General features: G+C 43.0%; 2 protein-coding genes across 3 annotated transcripts in view; one reads left to right on the top strand and one right to left on the bottom strand.

Annotated features, from left to right (window-relative positions):
- Window positions 1-735: 735 nt before the first annotated feature.
- Window positions 736-20,996, top strand: Msh6 (mutS homolog 6). The gene is made up of 10 exons (XM_038318645.2): window positions 736-1,061; window positions 10,882-11,081; window positions 13,582-13,751; window positions 14,773-17,317; window positions 18,748-19,010; window positions 19,800-19,917; window positions 20,089-20,178; window positions 20,284-20,438; window positions 20,521-20,720; window positions 20,827-20,996. Exons 1-10 carry the CDS (start codon window positions 805-807, stop codon window positions 20,906-20,908), a joined length of 4,080 nt encoding a protein of 1,359 aa, XP_038174573.1. The 5' UTR covers window positions 736-804; the 3' UTR covers window positions 20,909-20,996.
- Fbxo11 (F-box protein 11) overlaps window positions 20,962-22,314 on the bottom strand; it is a 77,565-nt gene continuing 76,212 nt past the window's right edge. For both annotated transcript variants that reach the window (XM_038318646.2, XM_038318647.2), the window contains exon 23: window positions 20,962-22,287. In XM_038318646.2, coding sequence (XP_038174574.1) covers window positions 22,158-22,287 — 130 coding nt within the window. In that variant the 3' untranslated portion in view covers window positions 20,962-22,157. The remainder of the gene's footprint in view (window positions 22,288-22,314) is intronic.

The raw sequence follows: 22,314 nt of genomic DNA, 5'->3' as shown, positions 1-22,314 counted from the left end.
ATTCAGTTATTGAGGATGAGGATGGGTGGGAAGAGCCTAGTGTGTTAGGGCTGGTAGGGCCCAGATTTCGACTCTAAACATTACCTTAACGTTCTCAGTTTCTAAAATACAAAAATAAAATAAAATAAAAATATCTGAACACCTATGCCAAAGGACTCTTATATAAGATTGTGGATTTTAGCGGTCTACTTCAGAGATTACGAAGCATAAACTAGTTGAAGCAATGATGGGTGACAGAAAGTTTTGTGGATAGCTGGTTTGAAATACAAGGGCCTCGCACTTGGCATTTACAAGTGCCACTCTGCACACCGCTCTGCGAATAAATACACCGTCCAGAGGAAACGGTAAAAGTCAATTTCTGGGGTCTGGTCTGTCCAACCGCAGGGCCGCCCGCAGCGCCAGGTGTTTCCGGGGAACGTTTTTTGCGGCCTCCCGCAGGGTGAGTCCTGCCGCTCCAGTTTAGGCCCCGGAAACCGCGTTCGCCACTTCCGTCTTAGACTGGTGGACTTCCCAAAGTGCCCACCGCAAACCCGGCAACTTTCCTGCCTAGAGTTTCAAGGCCCGCCAGCCCCGCCATAAGGGCGGGACGGGGCGACTAGACCCCGCCCACCGACGCCAGGGCACGTCCGAGGTGGGGCCCCGCCCACCGCCCCGGCCGAGGTGCGTGCGGATTGGCTGCAGGGCTCCGGGCTCTCGGGTCGGACGCGCCTCCTCCCGACTTTCCCGCCAGCTGCTGCCGCGCGGCGGAGGCGGTACCTGTAGGCGCTCTGAGTGGCGACACGGTCGGGCCCGCCATCCTCCATCATGTCGCGACAAAGCACCCTGTACAGCTTCTTTTCCAAGTCCCCGGCGCTCGGCGACACCAAGAAGGCCGCGGCCGGGGCCTTACGCGAAGGAGGCGCCGCCGCCGTCCCCGGGGCCTCCGCTTCCCGCGGCAGGGATGCGGCCTGGAGCGAGGCTGGATCCGAGCCCCGGCCCGCGGCGGTGTCCGCCTCGTCGCCCGAGGCAAAGAACCTCAACGGGGGACCGCGGAGATCTGCCGCGCCGGCGGTTCCCGACAGGTAGCGGCTTGGGGACGCTGAGGCGGCGCGTGGGGCGGCCGGAAGGAGTGGGAGGCTGTGCAGGGCCAGGCGGGCGGGCGGGCGGCCGGCCGGAGGAGGGGCGGCTTGCCCGGGAGAAGCGGGGCTAGTGCCTGGGACTTTTGGGGGACACTGGAGGCGCATGCCCACTTTGGGGGGGGGGGATGGGTCAGGTCAGGTCAGGAGGCTCTGGGCTGAGAACCCCCCCTCGGCTCCGCGGCCGGGGGCGTGTCCAGCGCGGGCCGGGACCTGGAGGGGGCGGGGCGGGGCACACGTCACGATTGTGTACCTACAGGAGAAGATAGCAGGGAATTTGGGCTGCAGGTGGAAGTTTGTATCTGGTGAAAAAGGTGTTCCGGTTTGGGACGACGCAGTTTTTAAACGCACGATTCCATACGAGGGAAGGGTGCGGAAGGTTTTTCGGTTTTGTGGGCCTTTAAAATACTGGAGTGTAGTGCCCTTGGCAAGAAAGTTTGCTGGGGAAACCAGCCTGGGGTTGTCATATCACTTTGTGAATTTGTCTTTTTTGTTTGTTTGTTTTTGTTGGGTTAATTATACATTCTGGAAAGCTCGCTTTTATTGTTTTAAACACATAATGTGGTGGTGACTGATTAAGCCATGACATGGAGACTCAAGAAAAATCAGATCAAATTTCTAGCCAATGATTCTTCGCAGCGATTTTTGGTGCCCTGTGTTCAAGATGTCCTACAGGAATTGTTGGATTTTTCAGAGTTTAACTGATTGTAGAGGCAGTTTCTATGTTGGGAGGGGGGTTGTGGCCCTGGGCCTGGAGCGTAAGACCTTGCATGCTGTACTACTGAGCTTTAATGTCCAGCTGCAATTGTGTATTTAAATGATTGGAGAAAGCCACTTGAGCAGTCTAGGGTTGGAGGTTATAACTCAGCTCTTGCTGTAGTGTGTTCAAGGCCCTAGCTGTGTCTGACCTAAAGAATTATTAGTAGTCTCTGCTTGTAGGAACTTGAAGCGAGCATCTGTTGAAGAACGCATATTTACTTGGCTGTGAATTGATTTTGTGGCATCCAAAATAAAGGGTCGCACTTACTTTACTGTAAGGTACTTTATGTACTTTAATGTATCCTGAGTAGAAACTGACCCCAAAGTAAAATAGTTTTTTGTGCGTCGGAGGAAGGAGAAGTGTGGTTCAGTTTAGGCGATTCAGTTCCGTAAACAGACTAAAAGAACAGTTGGAACTAGCCAGATTTGAGTGGCTTGTGGTTCTGGAAGAGAACCTGCAAACTAGAAAATGAAAGAGGGTCAGAGGACAACTTGCAGGAGACTGTAACTGGTCCAACACTGGACTGATAGTTCAAGACTTGAGTGTAGGATGGGAGCTGAGATAACAGCGTCTTGTTTGCTGTTAATATTTCCTTTTGACACCCTCCCCCCCCCCCCCCCCCCCCCCGTGGTGGTGGCACACACCTTTAATCCCAGCCTTCGGGAGGCTGAGACAGGTGGATTTTGTGTTCAAGACCAGCCTGGGCTACAGAGTGAGTCCCAGGACAGGCTCCAAAGCTACTGAGAGAAACCCTGTCCCGAAAAACAAAAGGTTTTCTTTTGGGCTGAAGTGTTGGTAATTTGCTTGTTTACTGGTTCTTTGTCAGCTACCTGTAATGCAGATGGGTTCTTCCATTCTGCATTGTCCTCTCATTCAGCTCTGGCCCCCTTTTTTGTCCTGAGACAATCTCTGTGTAGCCCTGGATGTCCTGGAACTACCTAGACCAGGCTGTTTGTTTATTTATTTATTAATTATGTATACAATATTCTGTCTGTGTGTATGCCTACAGGCCAGAGGAGGGCACCGGACCTCTTTACAGATGGTTGTGAGCCACCATGTGGTTGCTGGGGATTGAACTCAGGACCTTTGGAAGAGCAGGCAATGCTCTTAACCTCTGAGCTATCTCCAGCCTGACCAGGCTGGTTTTGAACTCACAGAGACCCGCTTGCCTCTGCATACTGAGTGCTGGACTTAAAAGCATTTGCCATGCTTGGCTCAGGGTATAATGTCATCTTTGTCTATCTTTTTTTCTTCTTGTTTACCTTTAAATTTTTTTTAGTTTATCTTAATATCTCATTTCCCTCTTCATTTTTCTCCCTCCAATTTTTTAAATTACAATTTTAATTTACTATAAAAACATTTTAATTGCATACATATTTTGTTTATATGAGTGCAGATGCCCATGGAGGCCAGAGGCACTGGAAGTTGGAGTTAGCAGGTGGTTGTGAGCGCCCAGCGTCAGTGCTGCGAACAGTATGTGCTTTTAACTGACTCTCTGGAGCCATCTCTCTGGCTTCCTCTTTTTCCTTTTTTAGGCTGAAAAATATTAAAAATATTTTAGACTCTTAATACATTTACAGACCTAACTTGTGGGTGTTTTTGGTGTAGGTTTTCTTGGGTTTTGGTCACACTAGAGCAGGCTAGCTTTTAACTTGGGCTAGCCTTTAACTTTAGCCTTCTGCATTAGCCTCCTGAGTGCTGGGATTACAGACAGGCATGCCGTGGTCTTTTTAGTTTTGTTTAGTCCTCCTATCCCCCAACACAATATTAGAGGTTAGTCTGGATAGTTTATTTATATGGTATCTCTAAACCAGTTTAAATTTTGGAGATGAGTCTTGCTTTGTAGATCACTTTGGTTGTGAATTTAGCAATCCTACTCCCCATTGTTTCTGAAACATGCTCCTACCACCACCTGGAATGCACCACTTTTACTGTTTCTGTGACTGGCTGACTTTGAACTCCAAATTCTTTTGTTTTCTCCTCTCAAGTGCAGGGATTACAGGCCTGTGCCACCACATCTAGCTTTATTTATAGAAGCAGATACTAGCTTTGGTCAATTAATGAATTCTTTTTTCAAATGTAGGTTAAAGTTGTTGATGAGGTTTATAAACAGCCAGTAGTTGGTACCCACATGCACTAAATGTTACCCGAATATCAGGGAAATGCTTTGCTACCGAGCTGCCCCCTTAGTAGGCCATTTCTTAGTTCAATTAAAATGCTTTTGAAATGAATATGGTAACACTGTTTTTGTCTTGAGACCATTTTGTGTCTGTCTTATTGCAGGACATGTGAATCCTGAGATTGCATTATTTACTGGAAAACCCTTTTCTAGTGACGTGCTCAGCCCTCAAGCACCTTTAACTCTAGAGCTTTCTGCTTGAATATTGTAAACAGGATTAAGTTGAGTCAACCACGGGTCAAGAGGCCTAGCAAGCAACCAGTTGACAGAAAAAAAGCCATAGAGTAAGAGGGAGTCTGGAGGAGGGATAGAGAGATGCTCAGGAAGTAGATAGGACATTCAGTTTGAGGTTTGTTTTTGGAGATGTGTAGGAAAAGGGGTTTGGGGAAGTCAGCTGGGTGCTTTCTTTGCCTCTGAGCTAACAGGCTTTCACCCCAGCATCTGGCTCCCGAGCCTTTATTGGTAAAATTGCACGATTGAGATTTTGCTAAAAACAGCAGTGCCTAACCACTTCAGCTCATCCCCCCCAATAACCACTTCCACCTTGGCAACACTTTTGGGACTGTCAACCCTGACTATTGGCCAGATATATTAACCAAAGTAATTAATGTTTATGCAAGATAAAACATAAAATTAAAATAACTAAGAAGCATTAATAAACATAACTGTAGTGTTGCATCTGGAAAACACTGCTAAGTTCTGCAAAAAGACAGATGTTACAAAGATACTCCAAACCATCCCTCCCCCCAAACACTAATGTAACTGGTTTTGCCTTTAAAAAGACTGTACTCCTGAGCTGAACCCAAGAGACATTTTGGAGGCATTAGCTTACTCTTGGTCTGGCCATTATTAAAGGACTCTTACGCTCTTAATTGACTTAAATAGCATGGTTGTTGGTTATCTTAAGCAGATCATTTCACTGTTACATTATTTTATTTAAATTTTAAGTTGAATAATTTTTTTAAAGGCTGGCATGGTAACAATCCTTTAATCCCTGCACGTGGGCAGGTGGATCTCTGTGAGGTGGAAGCTACTTTTATCAATGTAGAGAGTCCCAGGCTAGCTCGTGCTACATGTTAAGGCTATTATAAAAGTTAAATTTTACTTTTGTTTATGTGTGCTGTGTTTGCATGTATGTCTGCACCACATGTGTGTCTGGTACCCATGGAGGAAAGAAGGGTTACAGATAGTCATGAACTGTGATCTGGGTGCTGAGATTTGAATATAGGTCTTCTGGAAGAACAGCCTAATCTCTATTCTAATTAATATTTGAGACAGTCTCAAATATCAAAAGCTAGCCTCAAAATTTGTTGTGTAATGGAGGATGACCTTGAATCTCTGACCTACCCCCACCCCACTTCTGGATACTAAGGATTACAAGTGTCTGTCACTGTGCCTGGCATTTATTTTTATCTGGGAATAACTTACTTAAAATTTAAAAACTTATGACATCCAATATTCTGCATTTCACCTTGGGCATCATGAAGAGCCAATGTATGTTAATGTGGGAGGGACTAAAATAATTTTGGCTCACTTATTTCCCACTTTTTGTTTGTTTTGATAAAGGACACAACTCAGGAACAGTTAAATATAAGATACCTATATATATGTGCTTTGTGTGTATGCATATGTACTCATGTGCATATGTGGTGCCTGAGGAAGGCCAGAGAAGGACCTCACAGCCTCTGGAACTGGAGTTACAGATAACTGAGCTGTCATGTGTGTTCAGGGAATTGAACCTGGTTCCTATGGAAGAGTAAGCAGTGCTCTTAATTGCTGAGTCATTTCTCCAGTCCCATTATTTCTATTTTTAAAAAATTACCTGTTAGAATATGCGTGCTGTAGTAGGTTGTGAAAGTCAGAGAACAGTTTGGGGTAGTTGGTTCTTCACTGTGTGGGTCTTGCAGATAATAGAGCTCAGGCCATCCAGCTTTGCAGCAAGTGTGTTTACCCTCTGAGCCATCTCCTCACCACAGGGTTTCTCTGTGTAGCCCTATCTTGGAACTCTCTCTCTGAAGACCAGGCAGGCCTGGAATTTAAGAAATCCGCTGGCCTCTGGCTCCCACACGCTAGGATCAAAGGCGTGGACCACCACACTAGGATGTCTTGGCTCTTTTTTCAAAAGTAATTGCACTATATATGTGGGGCTCTGGGAGATGGGTATGGCTGTGCTCATGGCATGGGGTGTGTATGGAGTTCAGGACAACTTGTGATGTTGGACCCTAGAGTCCAATCACTGTGGAGTCGCCCCAAGAGACCACCCTCACACCACAGTTGATGTAAAAGCAAGAGGATTTAATTCTGTTGCCACAGGGTCTTTTAGCATTCAAGAAGCCAAAAAGACCCCGAATAGCTGGTACAGGCTACTTTTATAGTAAAAAGCCACAGAAACAAGGGGGAGTCTGGGGGTTGTTTTCCAACTATTGGGATTGGTTTATTCAAAGGGCTATTAACAATAATTGGTCCGAGCCAGGACTGGAGGGCAGATGCCAGATCATGTGAGGTAAGAGGAAACTTTTGAGGGTTACTTTGACCCCTTCCCAGGGACTGAGTCAAAACATCAGGAACTGAGTCAACATCTTAAAGGTTATCTTGCTCCAATTTCAACAACGGAGTTCTATCTGGAGAACATTCACAAAGACTCAGGGAGATGGAAAGTTTCCAACATTTCAGTACGTGTGTGGGTAATTGTTAGATTCCTGGTTCCCAGGGGAGGGGCGGAAGCACTAAGGCTGAGAGGCCTCAGAGTTATTTTACAGTTCTACAGTGAGAGGCACCCTTACCCATTTACTTTGACTTGCTGAACTATCGCTCTGGCTCTGCTGTAGTCCCAGATGTAGTTTAGTCCAGACTGCCTCTGTCTCTCAGGTGCTGGGATTGAAGGTTGCATAATCAGTATATGCGGGAACTGGGGAGGTTGGATGGCAAAGACCTTGCTTTACAAGTATGAGGATCTTAGTTCAGTACACAGAAACCACCTAAAACATAAACTGAGCATGGTGGCGTATGCCCTTGGCATTGGGGAGTCAGATCCCTGGGGCTAGCAAGCTAGCTAGCAAGGCACGCAGCCTAGCCCATTTAGCAAGTTTGAGGGCAGTGAGAGATTCTGTGTCAGAACAAAAAATGATGGCTGGTAACAGGAATGACACCTGAGATTGACCTCTGGTCCCACATCCTTGTGAATGTACTATACACATGCACAACACACAAAGCTTTTAGTATTGCTAGGAAAACCTGAGAGCGGGGCAGTGGTGGTGCAAGCCTTTAATCCCAGCACTTAGGAGGAAGGGGGAGGTGAATCTCTGAGTTTGAGGCCAGCCTGGGCTACAGAGCAAGTTCCAGCGACACTTGACCTCATTGGCATCTTTTTCCCTACTGCAAAAAAAAAAAAAAAAAAAAAAAAAAAAAAAAACCAAAAAAAAACCCAAAAACCTGTCTTGGTTGGCAACAGAGGTTAGTTGCTCCACATTGGGAAATACAGCCATAGACATCTGTCAGCGATAATAAAGGAATATAGCTTAGAGAAAAAGTCCCCTTCCTTAGAAATCAAAGCCAGGCGTGGTGGCTTTGATCCCAGTCCTAGGAGGCAGAGGCAGACAGATCTTTTGTTTGCCATCCAAGTATACTGAGGAGTTCCAAGACAGCCTGGGCTGCACAAGAAAACACTATCATGAAAAAAACAAAATTAAGGAAAAAAAGATTTTAGAGAACTTAGTCCAGCTTTCCAGTGGCTAAACTGTCTGAGTGACGGGAGGGAAGGCCAGCCCTCACTTGGCCTTAGGCTTAGTGTTGAGGGCTAGGCCTTTATCTGAGGTCCTGAGAGTGGAGAGGGAACTTACTGGTTCCCTGTGGAAAACCTGGCAAGGCCAGTAATAGCCTGGGGACAGGGCTTTGCGGAAGTTTCAGGATCCTGGGAACACCCCACCCCCACCCTAGTAGCTACCAAGGGCGGGCCTTAGTGTTTAGTCCCAAAGCCGCTGGGTGCACTTGAGATGTCTTCTATCCCTTTTTACAGCATTGCTTGATTAGCTTCTTGCTGATTTTGTCGTCCCCCCCCCCAGCTGTATATTACATGCTTTATTTAATAAACTTGCTTGGCTTTAAGGCACAGTTTATGCAAGACCTCCTGACCTCAGTTTTCCTATCTATTTTTTGGTCCCCGGTTCTTCCTCTTGGGAATGTGTCACTGAAGATAAGGAAAGTTATCTGTTTAAATTGTGCAGGTACAGCTTCTTAATGATGATACGTAGTGAGCCTGGTGTGATATGTAAACGTGTACTGGTGACTATAATCTGAAGTTGTGCCAGGCGGTGGTGTCTCACACTTTTAGTCCCAGCACTTGGGATGCAGAGGCAAAGGATCTATCTCTTTTGAGTTCAAGGCCATTCTGGTCTACAAAGTGAGTTTCAGGACAGCCAGAGCTACACACACACACACACACACACACACACACACACACACACACACACAACTGTTTGAAAACAACAAAAACCAAAAAATGAAATTGTAAGCCAGTCCTTAAAAAGAGACAATTAAAAAGATGATGCTCATTCTATTCTCTTACTATTGTATTCTTTTTAAAAAATATTTATTTACTGTGTATATAGTGTTCTGTCTGCATACTTGCCTGCATCACAGAAGAGGGCATCTGATCTCATTTTGGATGGCTATGAACCACCATGTGGCTGCTGGGAACTGAACTCAGTACCTTTTAAAGAGTAGTCAATACTCTCTCTTAACCTCTGAGCCATTTCTCTAGTCCTCTTTCTATTGTAATCTAAAAGTATCTGTTTTCCCTCTTTGAGTGCCAGAATGGAACCCATAGCTATGCCAGTGGTAGACAAGTATTGTACCATTGGCCTATGTTTCCCAAATAAATGTGTTCTTGTGTGCATGTAGACACATTTTTGAGCAGGTCTTGTAATCCAGGATGGCCTTAAAATCATTGAGTTCCTCCTGCTTCAGCCATAATTATGGGCAGGGATTGCCCTAATTGCCTGGTTGGGGAAGTGGTTTTTGAAGAAATACTGCTTCATGATTGGGCCCAATCATGAAATTGGAAATGTCTGAACTATTCTTACTGTAGTAGTGTGCTTATCTTAATGCCAGGGCTCACTAGGAATGTACAGCAGATGATGGCTATTCAGCTGGTCGGCCCCCACCGGATGAATAATTGTGATGGGGAGCTCCACTGTGTGGGGCTGGCTGTGGGTGACATTTGTCTCTGCCTGTAGTTTTCTCATGCACTGCCACAATTCTTCCCTTAAAAGAACAGCTGTGGGGTTCTTTCCACAGCCCACTGGTGTTGTGTTTTACACTTTTTGGGCATAATTATATCTGAATTGACAGAAGGATGACTTGTTCTTATACTGTATAATTTTGGTGAATAAAATATACTTTCATGCCAGGCCTTTATTCCATGGCTTCAAGACAGTTTCATACAATTAGCTGATGTAAAACCTCAGAGCAAATCCAAAGTAAATGAAATGCACAAGGACAAATTCCCAAGTGTCTATTGCTGTACCAAGGTCAAGCATGGAACAATTATTGTGCCAGTTTTTTTGCTTGCAAAAGCCTGGCAGATAACTTTCAAAACACAACTCCCTGTACAGACCCTCTCAGCAGCTGCACGTACTCCTCACTTTCATATGAGGTCCAGCCAGCTGTTTATTGGCGTAGGTCCTGAATTTCAGTGTCACTCTGTATGGTGTCTCTCAGGCTAAGTACAGGAAGGCTTGCCTCCTGCCTGTATGACCAAGTGCAAGCATTGTCATGGTAACTCATTTCCAGCTGCTCAGTGTGACCTTCTAAGCCTGAGAGAAACTTGTGATTCCTTGTGTATCAGAATGTCTGTTTCTTATGTTTACTGAAGAAATGTTTCTTGAATGTGTGTTTCTTACTCCCCTCACGTAGAAAAGCTGCATTCCTGGATTTTTTACATACCCTGGGTACGGTCTTGGAGCAGACCCTCCAAAGGCTGCAATATTTTAATATTGTACGTGCTGAGAACCTTTTAAGTGGGCCTAGAGAATACTGCTATTTAATGCACTTGGGCAGGAATAGTTATTAGTGGCCTTTCTATCGTTGAGGGGGTTCTTGAATGGTCTGTTCTGAGTTCTTTCCTTTTCCTATCTCTTCTTTGCTCAGAGACAACCCACAAGAGCCAAATCATATAGGCATGTGTATTCACTATATCTCTCTATCTCTCTGGACTTTTGAGACAGGGTTTCACTGTGTAATAGTCCTGGCTGTCCTGGAACTAGTGCTATAGACCAGGCTGGCCTCAAAACTCAGAGAGCCGCCTGCTTCTGCCTCCTGAGTGCTGGGATTAAAGGTGTACACCACACTGCCCAGTCACTGTAAGTCTTGTAACTGACAGGATACTGTCTGAATTTTCATTTTAAAACTTCTGAGAAACAGTTGTCATCTAGTACCAGTGTATTTGTTTTAATTGTTAAATAATCATTGTATTAGCTTGCTTATGTTATAAAAAGGTGAACCTTCTGACTTACCAGAAGTTTCTAAAGGAGTCTTTTTTTTTTTTTTTTAAGAACTTTTAAAATGATTTATTTAACTTTATTTTCATTGCATTGGAAAGAAGGTGTCAGATTCCCTGGAACTGGATTTCCAGACAGTTGTGAGCTGCCATGTGGGTGCTGGGAATTGAATCCGGGTCCTCTGAAAGAGCAGTCAGTGTTCTTAACTGCTGAGCCATCTCTCCAGCTCTCTTAATGAGAGCTTCCTTAAAATTGTTTATTTGTGGGTAATTGCCTTTGAAGAAAGGTAACTAAATATTAACCAAATTCTATATTTCTTTTTGGCAACAGTTCTTGTGACTTTTCACCAGGTGATTTAGTTTGGGCTAAGATGGAAGGTTATCCCTGGTGGCCTTGCCTGGTTTATAATCATCCCTTTGATGGAACATTCATCCGGAAGAAAGGGAAATCGGTTCGTGTTCATGTCCAGTTTTTTGATGACAGTCCAACAAGGGGCTGGGTTAACAAAAGGATGCTAAAGCCATATACAGGTAAGAGATACAGGGTGAGTGGGAGAGGAGATACTGATTGTCCATTATATAGTGAAATTGTGTGTGTGTGTATGTGTGTGTGTGTGTGAGAGAGAGAGTAAGAGAGAGAGATTCCTCAGCAGATTGTAAAAATAGCAGTTGTAATCTGACATTAAAGAGATGGGATGCAGCTGGTCTCTGCTCCTTCATTTTGTATGGAACCTTTATTTTTGTCTTTAGAATGACGTACAGCAATTAAAGCCCTTCATGAAAAATTTGTCTCTTGATGGGAGTTAATTGAACTATGAAACAGACAGGAGAAGTGTAAAAAGTTCTATTAGCTCTATTTTGAAGGAATAAGTAGGTAATGAAAGCAGGATAATAGTGTGGATCAGTTACATTCTCTATGACAGATGCATACCACATGGCCTCCAAAACTATAGCCTATTGAGTATATTTGAGTGGAGTATCACACCAGAACTCTCTATAAGCTCAGCACAGACACCAACAGTGCTGCAAACTTCACTCACATGGGCCAAGGGTATCTCCTGTCTCTTGTTATAGTATACATACAGGATACAGTACACTGTACATTACCTGTGAGCAAGTCTGCATCCTTTATTCCCAGCATCCCAGGCTAGCACATTGAACTCTCTAATATATGGGATACAACAGGGTCAGTTTCCCAGAACTCTTAAGAACCATACCTCTTGCTTAGTATGCTTGTCCTGCAAAAGGTAGATTCACTGAAAAATACCACGTCAGAATGGATAGAGAACCAGGAAGTTGATTCTCTTACTTAACCTACTATATAATCTTGGTGAGTGATACTGTTTTTGGTTTTTTTTTTTTTTTTTTTTTTGGGGGGGGGGGGGTTTCGAGACAGGGTTTCTCTGTCGCTTTGGAGCCTGTCCTGGAACTAGCTCTTGTAGACCAGGCTGGCCTTAAACTCACAGAGATCCACCTGCCTCTGCCTCCCGAATGCTGGGATTAAAGGCGTGCATCACCACCGCCTGGCTTCGATACTGTTACTCATATATAAAATGACTTCTTAAGACAGCCAATGATAAATGAGTTCTTTAGAAATAAATGTAATATTTTAAAACTGCCTGGGCAAAATCAGGAAAGTGGTTATGTTGTCATTGTGTGTGTGAAGTGTTATGTCTTAGTCTTTAAAATTCTATCCTTTGTGCTTTAAAATTCCCATTTGTTGGGCTGAGGGTATATTTTGGTGATAGAGCCCTTGCCCAGAATGTGCACAAGTACAAGGTCTTGTTTTTTCCTGCTAGTGTTAGGGAAACTCTGCCCCTGGTTTTCCTGGATACTGTTGACTAGGCTGGCCTCATTCACAAGAGATCCACTTGCCTCTGCTCCCATTCCTGAGTGTTGGGATTAAGGGAGTAGTGGGGGGGCCTATTTTACTTTTTGAGACTAAATTGTATAGGCTACCTTCAACTCACTTTGTAGCCTAGGCTGACTTTGAATTTGTTTTTGTTTTTGAGACAAAGTGTTTTTTGTGTAGCTCTGGCTGTTGTGGAACTTACTATATACACCAGTCTGGGCTCCAGCAGAGATCTGCCTGCCTTTGCTTCCCTGTGCTGGGTAAAGGTGTGCACCACCACAACCTGTTTGCTTTGAATCTGGAGTCCTCCTCCTCCAGTTTCTGAGTTAGAATTACAATTCCACCACGGGCTAGGTCCCAGCAAACTTGCTTGTGCACGCGCAAGTTCTCTCTCTCTCTCTCTCTCTCTCTCTCTCTCTCTCTCTCTCTCTCCCTCTCCCTCCCCCTCCTCCTCTCCCTCTCTCCCTCTCTCCCCCCCACACACAGTTGAAATAACATGCTTGTTTTAGTTTGCTAGTCAGGAGCATGAATTGAGAGGCCTCTTGTCCAAATTCTGTCTTGTAGTTATTGACACTTTGTTAAAGAACTACAGTTTGATTTTTTTTTCTGAGACTGAATTTTATGTAGCCTAGGCTGGACTCCAGCTCTGCAGCATCTTGAGCTCCTGACTCTCCAGATGTCTGCCTCTCAAGGGCTGGATATTACATTTAGTATTACCACATCTGGTTCTGGTATAATGGCGCTGGGGATACGACCCAGGGCCTCTCTCATGTGCTAGGCATGTATTCTACCTGTTGAGTTACATTCCAGTCTGGTTATCCAGCTGTTTATTTAAATAAATCTGATTTGTCCTTGGGACTATTTTAGAAAGAGTCCCTAACCAAACCACATTGGTATCTGCTTCACTGTGAGGTTTGTCATACTGTGGCACATTCTGAGACCTTAGAAGAGAGACTTTAAGTGGCCTGGGATGATTTAACAGGGCATATTCAAAGTAAAATTGGTGATTCCAGTTTTATTGCTAGCTTTTCCCTGAAAATTCCTTCCTATAAGGTTTTGATCTATGTATATGAAAAAAATGGGGCATTAAAAATTATAACTGATGGTAACCATTCTTGTTCACATTGTAATTTGGCCAACTATTCAGCCACTGTGTTCTCATTGTAAGTATATTTCTAGGTTCAAAGTCCAAGGAAGCCCAAAAGGGAGGTCATTTCTACAGTTCAAAGTCTGAAATCCTGAGAGCAATGCAACGCGCAGATGAAGCTTTAAATAAAGACAAGATGAAGAGGCTTGAGTTGGCAGTGTGTGATGAGCCTTCAGAGCCAGAAGAGGAGGACGAGACAGAGGTTAGGCATTCAGTTTTCTTAAAGCGTAATGAAGTAAAATGATATGTATGTGATGCGCACGCCTTTAATCCCAGCACTGGGGAGGCAGAGGCAGGCATATAGATCTCTGAGGTTGAGGTCAGCCTGGTCTACATAGAGCAAGTTCAAGGACAGACAGGGCTACACAGAGAAACCCTGTGTTTTTTTTTTAAGTGACTGTCCAGTGTATGTGTGTATATATACACACATCTGTACTTTCCTAGATTTTAACAGCTACCCCCCCCCCCCTTTTTGAGACAGTCTTTGTAGCTGAAGGCTAGCCTCAAGCTCAGAATCTTCTTGCTTTCTGCTTTTCAAATATTGGGATTATGGGCTGTTACACATGTTATCTCCTAGTCCTTGGGATTGAACCCATGGTCTCATACACATCAGACCAGTGTTCTACCACTTAGTCTTTTTTATCACTCCTTTATAGAAAAAAGCTATTTTTTATTTGAGATAGGGTGTTGCTAAGTTGCCCAGGGTAGCCAGAACTCCTGACTTAACATCACAAGGAGTTGGATTATTGACCTGATGTTTCAGGTTCAGTTTATGTTTAAACTTAGGCTAAATAGCCTTAAGAAAGAACATTTTCTCAAGATGTGTGCAACATTGCAGCATACAGGTAATATTCCATAGCAGTATTGTTTTTATTTCTCTAAGACAGGCCTTGGACTGACATGTAGTGGGGATGACTTTAGTGATTCTTCTGCTTCTACCTCCCAAGTGCTGGAATTACAGGTGTATGCCAACATTCCTGGTTTATGAATTACTGGGGATCAAACCAAGAAATTTGCATGTTAGTTAACTGAGCTATGTCCCTGCCTCATGCTGACCTCAATATTCAGCCTCCGAAGTACTGGGGTTATGAGCCTGAGTCATAATGTCTGGGTTCTACACAAGGATTTTTTCAAGTTTTATTTTAGAAATTTTTTCTTATTTATGGTGCTAGAGATTGACTAAGGGCCTTTTGTTTTAAAATTTTTCCCTCTTTGTCTGGCAGGTACAGCATGCAGCTTATGTATCCGATAAGAGTGAAGAGGATAATCAAAGTGAAAGTGAAGAACTGCAGCCTAAGGTGCAGGGGCCTAGGCGAAGCAGTCGGCAAGTAAAAAAGCGAAGGATCATATCAGATTCTGAGAGTGACATTGGTGGCTCTGATGTAGAATTCAAACCAGACACTAAGCAAGAAGGAAGCAGCGACGAAATGAGCAGTGGAGTTGGAGACAGTGATAGTGAGGACCTGGGCACCCTTGCCAAAGGTGCTCCAAAGCGGAAGAGAGCGATGGCTGGTCACGGCGCATTTAGAAGGAAAAGTTCAAGGAAGGAAACATCCTCAGCCACCAAACGAGCGACTCGAATTTCATCAGAAACCAAGAATACCTTGAGTGCTTTCTCTGCCCCTCAAAATTCTGAATCCCAAACCCATATTAGCGGAGGAGGTGATAACAATAGTGGGCCCACTATTTGGTATCATGAAACTTTAGAATGGCTTAAGCCAGAAAAGAGAAGGGATGAGCACAGGAGACGGCCTGATCACCCTGATTTTAATTCTTCCACACTGTATGTGCCTGAAGATTTCCTTAATTCTTGTACTCCAGGGATGAGGAAGTGGTGGGAAATTAAGTCTCAGAACTTTGATCTTGTTATTTTTTATAAGGTGGGGAAGTTTTACGAATTGTATCACATGGATGCTGTTATTGGAGTCAGTGAGCTGGGACTAGTATTCATGAAGGGCAACTGGGCCCATTCTGGTTTTCCGGAAATTGCATTTGGCCGATTTTCCGATTCCTTGGTGCAGAAGGGCTATAAAGTAGCTCGAGTGGAACAGACTGAGACTCCAGAAATGATGGAAGCGCGATGCCGGAAGATGGCACACGTGTCTAAGTTTGACAGAGTGGTGAGAAGGGAGGTTTGTAGGATCATTACCAAGGGCACACAGACGTATGGTGTGCTGGAAGGTGATCCCTCTGAGAACTACAGTAAGTACCTTCTGAGTCTTAAAGAGAAAGAGGAAGATTCTTCTGGGCACACTCGTGTATATGGTGTGTGCTTTGTTGACACTTCACTGGGCAAGTTTTTCATGGGTCAGTTTTCAGATGATCGCCATTGTTCCAGATTTAGGACTCTTGTGGCACACTATCCTCCAGTACAAATTTTGTTTGAGAAAGGAAATCTCTCAACAGAAACCAAAACAGTTCTGAAAGGTTCTTTGTCCTCTTGTCTTCAGGAGGGTCTGATACCAGGTTCCCAATTTTGGGATGCTACTAAGACTCTGAGAACACTCCTTGAAGAAGGGTATTTTACTGGGAAGTTAAATGAAGACAGTGGTGTAGTACTGCCCAGGGTAGTTAAAAGTATGACCTCAGGGTCAGATTCTATTGGCCTGACACCAGGAGAGAATAGTGAATTGGCCCTCTCTGCTCTAGGTGGTTGTATTTTCTACCTCAAAAAATGCTTGATTGATCAGGAGCTTCTATCAATGGCTAATTTTGAAGAATATTTTCCCTTGGATTCTAAAATGGTCACCACAGTCAGACCTGGTGCTGTCTTTACTAAAGCCAATCAGCGAATGGTGCTAGATGCAGTGACATTAAACAACTTGGAGATTTTCCTGAATGGGACAAATGGTTCTACTGAAGGGACTTTGCTAGAGAGGCTTGATACTTGTCATACTCCCTTTGGCAAGCGGCTCCTAAAACAATGGCTTTGTGCCCCCCTCTGTAGCCCTTGCGCTATAAGTGACCGCTTAGATGCTGTGGAAGATCTGATGGCTTTGCCTGACAAAATCACTGAAGTTACAGACCTCCTAAAGAAGCTACCAGATCTTGAGAGGCTACTGAGTAAGATCCATAATATTGGATCTCCCCTAAAAAGCCAGAACCACCCAGACAGCAGGGCTATAATGTATGAAGAAACCACATACAGCAAAAAAAAGATCATTGATTTTCTTTCTGCTCTAGAAGGATTCAAAGTAATGTGTAAGATTATAGGGCTTATGGAGGATGTTGCTGATGATTTTAAGTCTAAAACCCTTAAGCAGGTTGTCACTCTACAGACAAAAAGTCCTGAAGGCTGCTTTCCTGATCTGAGCACAGAGCTGAACCGATGGGATACTGCTTTTGACCACGAGAAGGCTCGGAGGACTGGACTCATTACTCCAAAGGCAGGATTTGACTCTGATTATGACCAAGCACTTGCTGACATAAGAGAGAATGAACAGAGTCTCCTGGAGTACTTAGATAAACAGCGCAGTCGGCTTGGATGCAGGACCATAGTCTACTGGGGAATTGGTAGGAACCGTTACCAGTTGGAGATTCCAGAGAATTTTACTACCCGCAACCTACCAGAAGAATACGAGTTGAAATCTACTAAAAAGGGCTGTAAACGATACTGGACCAAAACGATTGAGAAGAAGTTAGCTAATCTTATAAATGCTGAAGAACGTAGGGACGTGTCTTTGAAGGACTGCATGAGGCGGCTGTTTTATAACTTTGATAAAAATTACAAGGACTGGCAGTCTGCTGTGGAGTGCATTGCAGTATTGGGTAAGGCTTTAAACAACCCTGTTGCGTAGGCTTGGATTGATGCAGCTTTGTGTCTCAGCTACACATCTCTAAACATGGGTGTGTATATTGACATGTATATGCATACATTTTTGTTTTGAATCAAAAGAACTACATTGCACAAGGCAATTGAAGTAATTGAAATTTGGATTTTAGCCATTAATAGCTTTGTGACATTTTTTGGAATAGTTGAATTATTGAGGGAAGTTTTTTTTTTTCAGATTTCTTTTAAAATATGTTTATTGGTACTAGGTCATTTGCTTTTTGATTTGAGACAGAATCTCTAGTTCAAGCTTACCTTGAACTCCTGGCAATCTTCTTGCCTCAGCTCCTCAACTGCTAGGACTACTTGTAGGAGTAAGCCACTGTTGCGTAGTTTTACAATTTAATTTGCCATGCTAGGGATCAAATCTAGAACCTTGCACATGCTGGGCAAACACTGCCACTAAGCCAACTCTTGACCCCAAATTGCTTTTGTAATTGAGGTTTTGATTTTTTTTTTCCTTAAAGCAGAAAATTGGTAATCTTTAGATATCAGGGCTGGTGCATCTGTTTTTAAAATTTGGAAACCAAAATTTGTTCTAGGTTCATCCTCACCTTTTTGATGGTGTGGGGGACTGAAGCTAGTGCTTCAAGCATTTGTCCACTGAACTACAACCCTAAGGTACTATACTGAGACTGTAACCCTCATCTGAACACCATTATTAAATGGACTGAATAGAAACACTAAAGTGCTTCATTCTGCTGTTTCCCAGCACTAGTAGCTATAAGGCCCTGTCACATTGTGTGCTGGCCTTGAACTCAGAGATCCCCCTTGCCTCTGTCCCAAGTGTCGGGATTAAAGGCGCACACCTTTAGATAGACCTCCCAGCTGGTCTATCTTATTCCTTATTATATAAGCAGCCACCCTCATGGGGATGTGGAAGAGAGAACTTAGAGAACTGCTGAAATGCTGTCATTAACATGTTACAATGAAGATATGGAAAACACCCAGGCCAATAACTTGGTTTTAGTTACAACATTTTGTTCTAAAATGGGCTCTACTACGTGGCTTTCCAAGTGCTGGGATTAAAGGTATTTGGTATCATGCCTGGCACTAAGAGCATTTTAGGACAAAATAGAACATAAAGTAAACATACTTCACTGAGTGTGTGTTAGGCCTTGGGCTTGTTACAGTTCTGTGGAGATGATAGCTTAGTGAGAATTTGCTCTCCTACTGTGCAGATCCTGGGGATTGAATTTAGGTCACTGGGCATGGTGGCAAGCACCTTTGGTCTGCTGAACCATCTTGCTGGCCCATTTTAAAAAAGACATTTTATAGAAGTTAGAACAACTACTGTGTAGTGGGTATGATAATGTATACCTAGAAGAAATGAACAAAACGATGCTGTACTTTTATCATCTTTTGACAGATGTCTTGCTGTGCCTGGCTAACTATAGTCAAGGAGGAGATGGTCCCATGTGTCGCCCAGAAATTCTATTACCAAGAGAAGACAGACACCCCTTCCTAGAGCTTACAGGGTCACGGCATCCCTGCATTACCAAGACTTTTTTTGGAGATGATTTTATTCCTAATGACATCCTGATAGGCTGTGAAGAAGAAGAAAATGGCAAAGCCTATTGTGTGCTTGTTACTGGACCAAATATGGGGGGCAAATCTACACTCATAAGACAGGTAATTTACCCTTCATGTTCTATTAATTAGAAAGTAGTTGTAAGGCGAGGGACAAATATACTCTAGTCCATTTTCCAGGTAGCACAAAGTCACATAAGGGAAGCAGAGGGAAACTGTATAAAGTTGCATTTGTCTATCAGAGAGAAACCTCTTGGCTAACGTTAAGGTGGTAAATACACAATTAGATGTGCGAGACCCTGGCTTTGATTTTCATGACCTCGACAAAGACAGAGGGGGAAGTTTTAGGTGATGAGGGTCTTTGACTTGACTAAATTTAGAAGGTACATTCAAAATGAACAAAATTGTAGAGATTATATAACAAAATAATGATACTGATTTATTTTGATTCTGGGGATTGAGTCCAGGGCCTCATGTGTATACCTGCTCTTTTTGTTGGGTTTCTCTGTGTAACAGTCCTAGCTGTCTTGGAACTAGCTCTTACAGACCAGACTGCCTCGAACTCAAGAGATCCTGCCTCTGCCTCCCGAGTCCTGGGATTAAAGGCGTGTGCTACCACTGCCCGGCATGTGTACATCCTTCTAGCTGTACTGTTCTTCCCCAGTACTGTTATAAAATTAACTACTTAGAGGAAACAACTAGACTTAGCCAACCACAGAGCTAAAATTGGCCTTTTAAATTTCCAAAAGGCTGTAAAGGAGTCCAAAATATTTGTTAGGCTTTACTTATATGGAGTGCCAGATTCCTACATAAGGACTCTTGAGTCCAATGTGTACTATGTATAGATTCTCTTAATACCAATCATGACATTCCTTTCCTCCACCTTCACAGGCTGGTCTATTGGCTGTAATGGCCCAGATGGGTTGTTATGTACCTGCTGAAGTGTGTCGGCTCACACCAGTAGATAGAGTGTTTACTAGACTTGGTGCCTCAGATAGGATAATGTCAGGTGAGTTGTTCTTTCTCCTCCACCCACCCCTAAGGCGGGATAAAACTTGGCATTATGTAAAAGTCAAACTTTAAAAACATGTTAAAATTTAAATTTTTGTGGTTTCACCTCTTGCTTGTCATATTCAAACAAGATATAATCTGTTGTTAATAGTCCCGTTTCCTTTTTTAGGTGAAAGTACATTTTTTGTTGAACTGAGTGAAACTGCCAGCATACTTAGGCACGCAACAGTACATTCTTTGGTGCTTGTGGATGAGTTAGGTAAGAAGCAGTTTTGTTTCCCTCTTTCTGTAGTGCCCAGGCTGCTCCTGGCACCCTGTCATGAGGTGTACATCTTTTAATGGACAGTACATTTCACTTTCACAGGAAGAGGTACTGCAACTTTTGATGGGACAGCAATAGCCAATGCAGTTGTTAAAGAACTTGCTGAAACCGTAAAGTGTCGAACATTGTTTTCTACACACTATCATTCATTAGTAGAAGACTATTCTAAAAACGTTTCTGTGCGTCTAGGACACATGGTATGTGGAATTACCCAGGCATTTTTCAGTTGGCAGCACATAAATCATAGAGCTGTAATAAAATAATTTTTCTTTCTTGAAGGCTTGCATGGTAGAAAATGAATGTGAGGATCCCAGCCAGGAAACTATTACCTTCCTCTATAAATTCATTAAGGGAGCCTGTCCCAAGAGCTACGGCTTTAATGTAGCAAGGCTTGCTAATCTTCCGGAGGAGGTTATTCAAAAGGGACACAGAAAAGCAAGAGAATTTGAGAAGATGAATCAGTCATTACGACTATTTCGGTAATTATTTCTGAATAAAGAATATAATTTTCCTATAGCTGACTTAGTTGGAAGGCTTGGTATACATAGACAAAATGAAATAATTTTTTTTTTTTTTTTTTTTTAGGGAAGTTTGTCTGGCTAGTGAAAAGCCGACTCTAGAGGCTGAAGCTATCCATAGGTTGCTGGCTTTGATTAAGGAGTTGTAGACTACATTGGAAGCTGAGTTGACTTTTGACAAAGGTGGTAAATTCAGACAACATTATGGATCTAATAAACTTTATTTTTTAAAAATGACCATTTTTCCATTTTCTTTCTAGGAAATTAAACCCTTTTAATTCTCATCTACCTTCTACATAATGGTTATTGAATACTCCACAATATATTAAGTCTAGATGTTATGGTACATGCATACACTTTCAGGCTGTTTATACCCACTGTCACCAATACACATAAATGGGAGGGGGAGCTATGAAACTGTATAGGGCTGTATATATACTGGTCTCAGCTTAATGTAGGAAACTGCTTTAATTTCCAGCCATTTTGTCTAAACTGTTCAAATAAAAACTATGAACAGAATTCAAATACAGGCCTGTTTTGAAGAGACTTTCTAAAGTGAACTTTAAAACATAGTAGTTTTTACCTTTCACAAAACTGAGATACAAGAATACTTTTGTTTACAGTGCATCCCTTCCTAGGAAGTCTCATTAAAACACACTCAACTTTTTTCCAGGGATGATTTTTTTTTTGAATGCTGCACAGGAGAGGGAAGGAAATAATAGTCTTAACTTTTCTTAAAGGATACCAGAAACATTGCTGGATATAATTTAAGATTAGTGTTTTTCTCTTTCATAGAAAGAACGTACATACTGGGACATGAGTACAGTTACAGCAAGTCTAGGTGTGCTAACAAAACAGGGCACATTCAAGTACAATAAGATTTTGCTTGAAATTAAAAACAAACTACATGAGATTAAAGCATTAAAATCATATTCTCAATCTGAATACATGTTAAAAAAAATCAATGCAGAAGTGCTAGCTCACATTTTTACCGTATTACAAAAGCAATTGGTACCCATGTCCATAAAGGCAGCAACAAAGCTGCTTGTCTATTTGAAGATTACTACTGCAAATCGGACTGCATTCAATGCTAGTTGTAAAAACACCAGCTTTTTTCAGAAGTTGGTATCTGTACAAAATTGCAGCTTATTTTCTTCACTTCTGTCCCTTCAAAAGTCTTTACACAGTAATGCTAAAATACCCAGCTTTGAGATCCTGAGTCAATATATTGCCACTTTCTTTTTGGTAGCTTGAGCTTCATAGTGTCAACTGACCTTGTGTATCCATCTTTTCAGTACAGTCTCTTTCTGTAGCATGGGCAAGTATTTTAAGTCTTCCAAAAAAAATGTTTTTAAGTTACGATGTTAGAATGACAGGACTTTTTCTTTAGGGAGGAATTCAGTTGTGCTGCAACGTATTAGATTCTATAGGTGGAGCAGAATCATATAATGTGTCTGTATCGTGTGTAGGCTCACCAGCTAATGTACAAGGGTTGGACAGTGTTCCAGCACCACAGTCACAGAAAAACCTAAAGCAAAATGAAAATCCAAAAATT

The sequence above is a fragment of the Arvicola amphibius genome, chromosome 2, assembly GCF_903992535.2.
Source record: "Arvicola amphibius chromosome 2, mArvAmp1.2, whole genome shotgun sequence".
Classification (NCBI taxonomy): Eukaryota; Metazoa; Chordata; class Mammalia; order Rodentia; family Cricetidae; genus Arvicola; species Arvicola amphibius.
This window is presented reverse-complemented; position numbering and strand designations above follow the sequence as displayed.